At 32.8% G+C, this 7,177-nt stretch overlaps 2 protein-coding genes across 2 annotated transcripts in view; one reads left to right on the top strand and one right to left on the bottom strand.

Moving 5' to 3' along the window:
- Positions 1–1,144: 1,144 nt before the first annotated feature.
- Positions 1,145–6,500, top strand: LOC103309505 (4-coumarate--CoA ligase-like 7). The gene is made up of 8 exons (XM_008185084.3): positions 1,145–1,333; positions 1,451–1,658; positions 1,718–2,039; positions 2,095–2,263; positions 4,956–5,249; positions 5,313–5,540; positions 5,656–5,818; positions 5,918–6,500. The coding sequence occupies exons 1-8, from the start codon at positions 1,166–1,168 to the stop codon at positions 6,028–6,030; spliced, it is 1,665 nt and encodes a 554-aa protein (XP_008183306.3). The 5' UTR covers positions 1,145–1,165; the 3' UTR covers positions 6,031–6,500.
- Positions 6,501–7,100: 600 nt separating this feature from the next.
- LOC115034147 (formin-2-like) overlaps positions 7,101–7,177 on the bottom strand; it is a 10,009-nt gene continuing 9,932 nt past the window's right edge. The window contains exon 6 of the mRNA XM_029489949.1: positions 7,101–7,168. Within this exon, the coding sequence (XP_029345809.1) occupies positions 7,101–7,168 (68 nt within the window). The remainder of the gene's footprint in view (positions 7,169–7,177) is intronic.

Genomic DNA, 7,177 nt, shown 5'->3' with positions numbered 1-7,177 from the left:
AAAAACTGACCAACATTTAAATTAATATATTTTATTCATTCCAATACCTCTTTATACACAACATTTGTGTTTTGCTTTTTGGGGCTAACATTTGCAGGTTGGATGATGCGATTTGTGGTACGACGGCAGCGGCTGCAAATCCTAAAAAGATAATATTTTTTCCCTTTTTACCCGCTTCCAAAAAAAACTGACCAAGAAATAACGTTTTCAATTTGTATATTTTGGGAATATCCTTTCTTAGTGAGTCTCTACATCATAAAACGAACCTACTTATAGCTTCAGCGGTTCCGGCTAGGTGATTATGAATGAGTCAGGTCAGTCAGAACATATTCTTTTATATACATAAAGATATTATAACTAAAATATCACCACAGATAACATCTAACAAATTGTTTTACTATTTTGGAAAGCACATTAGGGAGGACCGTGGTGCAAATAGGATATTAGAACCTGAAATTGGATTTAAACTTTTGAAATTAGACTTTTGTTATCTGCTGATTTTGATGGCTGCTATTATCGTCGAACGAGTGTAAAAAGCGTTGTACAGTCAACTCGTGTACCGTAATATATCTGGTTGCGTTTTTTGTTTACGTGTTGTGGTTATTATTCTTCGCGTCTTAACTTGTACCTAACTTTGTTTAAAATCTCAATGTTATTAACATATATTTGGCGTTATTTAAGGTAATATTTTAAACTATAGTACATATGCATACAATTTTTAAGTGATATGAAATTCCAACACTGCCCCATTAGGTTAAAACCTTCACACATGACTGATCTCTGATACTAGCTATACTTATTGGCATAGAGTAGCATATTATATTATTAACGATTATTAAAAACTTATTTAATATAATATAACAAAATTAAATAAATTTTAAATTTTAGCGTTCTGAGAATAGACTATACTTACTACAGTTTCATTGTATCTGTAATTACTGATTCATAATTTTATTTTGAATAACTAGATTTGAGAAGCGGCATATAGAAACACTGACCTTCGAGAAGTTTTTACATGGGAATATTACACTTAATTATCCTAAAATATCATTTCAAATGTATAATGATTTAACAAATTGACAATAATTTGCAACCGTATTAATTACAATAATTACAGGCCCAATAACATGTATAGTATAGACACGCGATCAGTTTGTCTACAAATATGCGGTTTGCTCCAAAATTTCGGACAGTCAGTCACTTGGAAGCTTTCTGTGCGTTCGCGAAAATGGCATTCAATATACAAACATCTGGACCGAAAATGATTCTGCATAATAAAACAATAGCAGACATGTTTGTAAATCAATTGAATAACAATCAAGGTCTTTTTGGTGTAAGATATTTGATATTTTACAATATTATTACGTGTATACAGTTCTATGTATATACCTACCAATGGTATATATTATGTATTTTAGTATTAATTTATTTATTGTATTAATTTATATAGATCGACTGTTTTACCGGTAAAGAGTACGGTTATCCAAAATTGAAAAAAGACGTTTTAGCAATGGCTACTGCGTTTAAAAAACATGATCTTGGTCACGGAGACGTTGTAATGATTATAGACTATGGTTCGTACGAAGGGCAGGTAGTTATGTTAGCTGGAATTTTGGTCGGAACAACTATAGCTGCATTGGATCACAGTTTAAGAAAAAGTAATATTAATGATTTCATACTATACCATAATATATTTATCATAAACGATATTTTACAGGTGTTTTGGCAGAACTTATTAATGAATCTAAGCCGAACGTCTTGTTTTGTAATACTTTTAGTATAAATATAATAACAGACATTTTAAATACTATCACTCATCAACCGATATTGAAGATTTCTACTATGATCCGTGATGGCTTTACTGTTTATTCGAATATTATCGTTGTTACGGCGGACGAAACTTTATTAGTCCGTCCGATTAAATCAAAAAGCCCGATTGGTCCATGTGCTATTATATATTCGAGTGGTACTACAGGAACTCCGAAAGGAATATATTTATCGGACGATGCTATGAAATCAGCATTGATATCGTTCAAGCAGTGAGTATCTGTATATATAGTTTAAAAGTCGGTGAATGACATAAAATGTTTTAAGGTCATTGATGGAAGAACCTATTGAAAACAGATTTATGATTACTTCTCCAGTATTTTGGTACACGGGAATGTTATTAATGATGCTCGGTATTCATTTTGGCAAACCAAGACTATTTTTCTCGGCAAAGTCAACCGCTGAACAAGTACTTTGTTCAATAGACAAATTCAAAGTAAATACTATTATTATGTGAAATATATTACATAAATCATCACTCATCGCTTGTAATAATAAGTTGTAATGTTTTATAAATAAAATTAGGTAGGTTACCTATAGACACCCAACAGAAGGAATGAAACGATTTTACGCAATAACGCTAAATCAAAAACTTTTATTAGTTTTAAAATTCCATTCACGAAATGTATATCTATTTTTAGTCCTACATTTCTAAACTAAGTATAGTCCAAAATTATTTCTTTCATGAGCGTTAATCTTAAGAGGACGTCACAACTCACAACCGCATGTCGTCGTCGTGTACAAATGTACAACATAGCAAAAACTTTTTTGCGCAGGACTACTTTTATGTTTCTGTGTTTGTAGTAGTGGCTCCAAAATTTCTGAACATGAAGCGTAGAAAATTATCTATGCATCAGCGTGCCTATATTATATTAGATAACATAAATACAATAAAAGTTATTTGCTTCTGAATATTTCGTTTTTTTGTTTTATTTTTTGAATTTACTTATAAAAAAATGATTGGATAGTGCTATTAAAAAAAAAGCACGCTGTTGCTCAGATAAAGTTTTTCCTTACGTGTTATGAAAATTTGGTAGTTCCACAGCAAATATGGTGCGAGAAAAGTTGTCCCGCGCTAAATAGTTTGTGCTATGTTGTACATTTGTGGTTGTGACGTCCTCTTAACAAATACAATTTATATTATCATTTAACTTGTATATCTAGTTAAATTCAAATCAATATTACTGTTAAAAAATATTAAATAATAAGCAGGAAAGAGGTAGAAAAAAAGGAATGATAAAATAAATAAATAGGTCAATAAATAAGGATTAAGAAATAAGAACGAAAATCAAAGAAGAAAAATAATTAAAAAGAAAGTATGAGAAGAAAAAAGATGTTCCTATCAAATTTTTGTAGTTACGCATAATTTTCATTACACTAAGTGTGGTTTTAGATTCTGAGCGGAGCGAGGGAGCTATTATTTTTACAATGGTGTTTATTTTTTTTTTTTTTTCCTTTTCTTTTTCTTTTTATATCCTGTATACAAAATTTCTTCCAGAAGGAGTGTTTCGATTTCAACATATAGTATCTTCAGAGGCGGACTTACCATTTTTCCGCCCCTAGGCATTACAACACTAGCAGGTGTACATTGGCGTGCTCCCACCGTGGGGGGGGGAGTAATGTTCCATGAACTAAAACAAAACTATAAAAATTGTATTTAGGTATTTTTAATAAATATTAATAAAATGTTGCATAGGTACATTTGTACACTTGTACAATAATTAAATCATTTTTCGCCTTGATTTATGTGAGCATTCTAGTCTCTATAATCGTAATCGATTAGCAAATTTCTGAGCAGTATGCAGTATGCACTTTACAGGAGACGGGCGACAGTGCCAGCGTTGCGCGTCGTTGCAATATTTATTATTATTAATTACTTTATCAAGAAACCTGATTTCCAGAATTAATTCCAGTATTCTAATATTGTGGTGACGGATGCGGGGTGAGGCGGGTCATTCCACTAACTAGTAACTACTAAGCACTGTGCGAGCTGTCCCCCACCTAGCTAGTGGAGTGGCTTTATACAATGTAGTAATGTACCCGGCGGCTCGAGGCAGTATATTTGACTGCCTTGGCTGGCGTTTTGCGCATGCGCCATTCACAATATTGTACGTGTGTACGCCGCATACCCGTATACCACCTCCTATGCATTAACACAGGCAACGCCGCCAACTGCCTTGTCGATGTTGAACCTCTAGCGGTGGCGGCGCAACGCGGCGCGCGCTGGTCGCAGAATTTAACTCAAACGGCAAGGTTATTATAGCTTATAAATTAACACGTTACTGCAACGTAACTACGTGAGCCATTATCCAGTTTCATGCAAGTTGTATACGAAAAAAAAATAATATAAAATATTAATTTAGGTAAATAAAATTATGAAATTATGAAAAACTAAAAAGTAAAAATTAACTAAACAATTGCGCCCCAAAAAATATTGCGCCCTAGGCCAGTGCCTTGGTGGCCTATGGGTAAATCCGCCCCTGAGTATCTTATCTTTTAGAAAATTGGATCAAGATGGTACTTTAGAGAGGTCATTTTTCGATTTTCTTAATAGTTATTTAATGCCACGGAAAAAACCACCGGAAAATTACAAAAAAACGCTAAAAATGGGATTTTAATTTGTAACGCTTTGTTTATCACCATAAAAACGAATAAAAAATTATCATATTTTAATATTAATTCAACTTACATGATAAAATAAATAATAACAAAATATAAAATATCCAGACTGACAAACCGTCTCCGCTCAAAATCGTTTTTCTTATACGATGATATTATATCATTGAATTCAAATCTAATACAACCATTATACAATGACCCACTTGTAATCTATTGTACAGCAGAGCGACATCCACTTACCTGTTTTTTTACTTTTTATTTATGACTGTATTAATTTTTTTTCCTTATGTAATTTGATCTATTGTTAATCATGTAGGTATCAATCATTTTATTTATTATATTACATTTGTTTTTAAATTATAGTTACAGCTTTTGTCATTATAAAAAAAAATAAATCTAAAAACCTAACCTGACCTAACCTACTTTTTTATAGTCAAATAAACATAATGCCGTATCATTGCATGCTATAACAATATGATTTAAGTAAGTTTATGTATTTTAATTTAAAGCCGACATTCCTGATGACCGGTGTGGCTGCAGTCAATGAAATGATGGCTTGTCAAATGGCGAATGGTCACAAGTACAATATACACAGTTTAACAACATGCGTGGTTGGCGGGTCTCCGATGCGAGCCGATTTACAAAAGACAGTTGTAAAGAATTTACTGCAGGGAAGGATACCGATCAAACAAGGGTACGGTGCTTCTGAACAGGGCATCATAGCCGCTTGGTCTATGGATTCAGATATAAGCACCGTCAGGGCCGGATCTGTCGGAAGACCAGCAGCTGGTATTAAAATCAGAGTGAGTCGTGAAAAACAAACGTATGTCTTGAGTGGGTAATTACATCGTGAACAATGTTTTTAGATTGTCAGCTTGGAAACTGGCGAATGTGTTGGCCCCAACACTGAAGGCGAAATTCGTATTAAATCAGTTTCCAACATGGTGGGCTACGTCAACGACATGAAAAAAACGATTTGTTCCTACGACGAGGACGGTTGGTTCAAGAGCGGAGACGTTGGATATTACACAGACGACTGTTGTTTGTTCATCGTCGGTCGGATTAAAGAATTGATGATTTACAAGGACCAGAGGGTACGGTGATAAGATATTCGAATCGAATTTCGTTCGAATCACCCACGCAATTACATACTGTTAAATATAGCCGATTTTTTTCCTTCAATATGACAATATAATAAAATGTTAATAGATTGCGCCGACTGACATAGAAACCGTTTTATTGAGTCATCCTGCCGTACTTGATGCCGGAGTGACGGGAAAGTACAGTGTGGACGGAGATTTGTTGATAGGAGTTGTCAAAGTCAAACCGGGTCAAAACGTCGAACCCGATCGACTCTTATCGTATGTCAATGGTGAGATGGCTATTATACAGTCATAGATAATATTATTAATATGTCTCACCGAAATGTGTTTAGTTTGTCGTTATAATTTTTCGGTAAAATATTTTTCAGACAAAGTGAAAGACCACGAGAGACTGCGAGGTGGTATAATATTCGTAGACGACGTGCCTAGATCTCCAGCCGGTAAATTGAAACGAGAAGAACTTCTTAATATTATACAATGATTGCATACAGTTTATTATAATTAATCAAAATAAAATAAAAGTGTGATATTTATATAAATATGGAATAGTCTACATGGTACACAGATGATTTACATATATTTAATATTTATTGGACAATAGTAAAATACTCTCGGTAACTCGAAGATCACGGGGAAAAAAAATTTAACATACCTACTAAAAATGTCGAGTTATCTAAATCTTAATGTGTTGTTGTATTTGTAGGGGAATTTTAATTGTTCGATATTTCTAGAATTTCAAGTTGTCAAGGTTCGAGTTACCGAGACTACACTGCATATTATATGTTTATATACGTACTTGTACTTTAACATTTTATAATAGTAAAAATAATAAATTACTAAGCAGTACTTGAAAGCTGAATTATTGGAAAACAATTAGAAGGGGATGCAAATGTGTAAAAGAAATGTGCATACTTGAATTTAAATATATTATATGAATTAGGATATAATTAAAAATGGTACGCTAAAATAATGTTTAAAAACTAAGATGGACTTCTGTGCCCCCCCCCCCCCATCAATTCAGGTCGGTAGTAAATAATATTTAAATAAACATTTAAAAACATTTAACATGTTGAAAAAGTTAAATAAATGAACAAAATAAAAATTAATTTAATTAATTAAACATATTATATAGGTAAGTCATAACTAGAGTCCGGATAGCTATATTTTTAAATGCCTTCATTGAGTGTAGGTATACAATTTGACGTGAGTGAAAAATGAAGACAATTCATTTATAATTGAACACAGTTTTGAATGATTCATTTAATAGAGTTTAGTACAAGTTAGTGTGAGAATTTTGTTTCTTTAGCATATCTTAGAATACAGTTAGGTAATTTGTAAAAAAAAAAAATAATTTGTTTTAATTTAAAATTAATAATATTATTAATTTTAATTTTAAGGTACCTATACGGTAATTCAATTATTATTTTTTAAATCATTCACCAATTATATATTATTCAAAAGGAGGTCCATGTCCCCAGCACCCCCCATTTCGAATTTCGGGTCCAAACCCGGGGCGATCGTTTGTGCTTCGTTAGTGCTCGTTAGTGCACTTTATCCCGTCGTTAGTGCTTTATCCCTTCCAAAGTTATCCACATTTCTTACAGGGGGGGTCGGGCCACCTTTCAGGA

The sequence above is a fragment of the Acyrthosiphon pisum genome, chromosome A2 (genome assembly GCF_005508785.2).
Source record: "Acyrthosiphon pisum isolate AL4f chromosome A2, pea_aphid_22Mar2018_4r6ur, whole genome shotgun sequence".
Classification (NCBI taxonomy): Eukaryota; Metazoa; Arthropoda; class Insecta; order Hemiptera; family Aphididae; genus Acyrthosiphon; species Acyrthosiphon pisum.
This window is presented reverse-complemented; position numbering and strand designations above follow the sequence as displayed.

Bases quoted from the DNA above. Each gene is read 5' to 3' on its own strand.
- LOC103309505 (XM_008185084.3), top strand. From the start codon at position 1,166: ATGCGGTTTGCTCCAAAATTTCGGACAGTCAGTCACTTGGAAGCTTTC. The intron at 5,250-5,312 runs GTGAGTCGTGAA...CAATGTTTTTAG, and splicing joins CAGCTGGTATTAAAATCAGA to ATTGTCAGCTTGGAAACTGG. The intron at 5,541-5,655 runs GTACGGTGATAA...AAATGTTAATAG, and splicing joins TGATTTACAAGGACCAGAGG to ATTGCGCCGACTGACATAGA.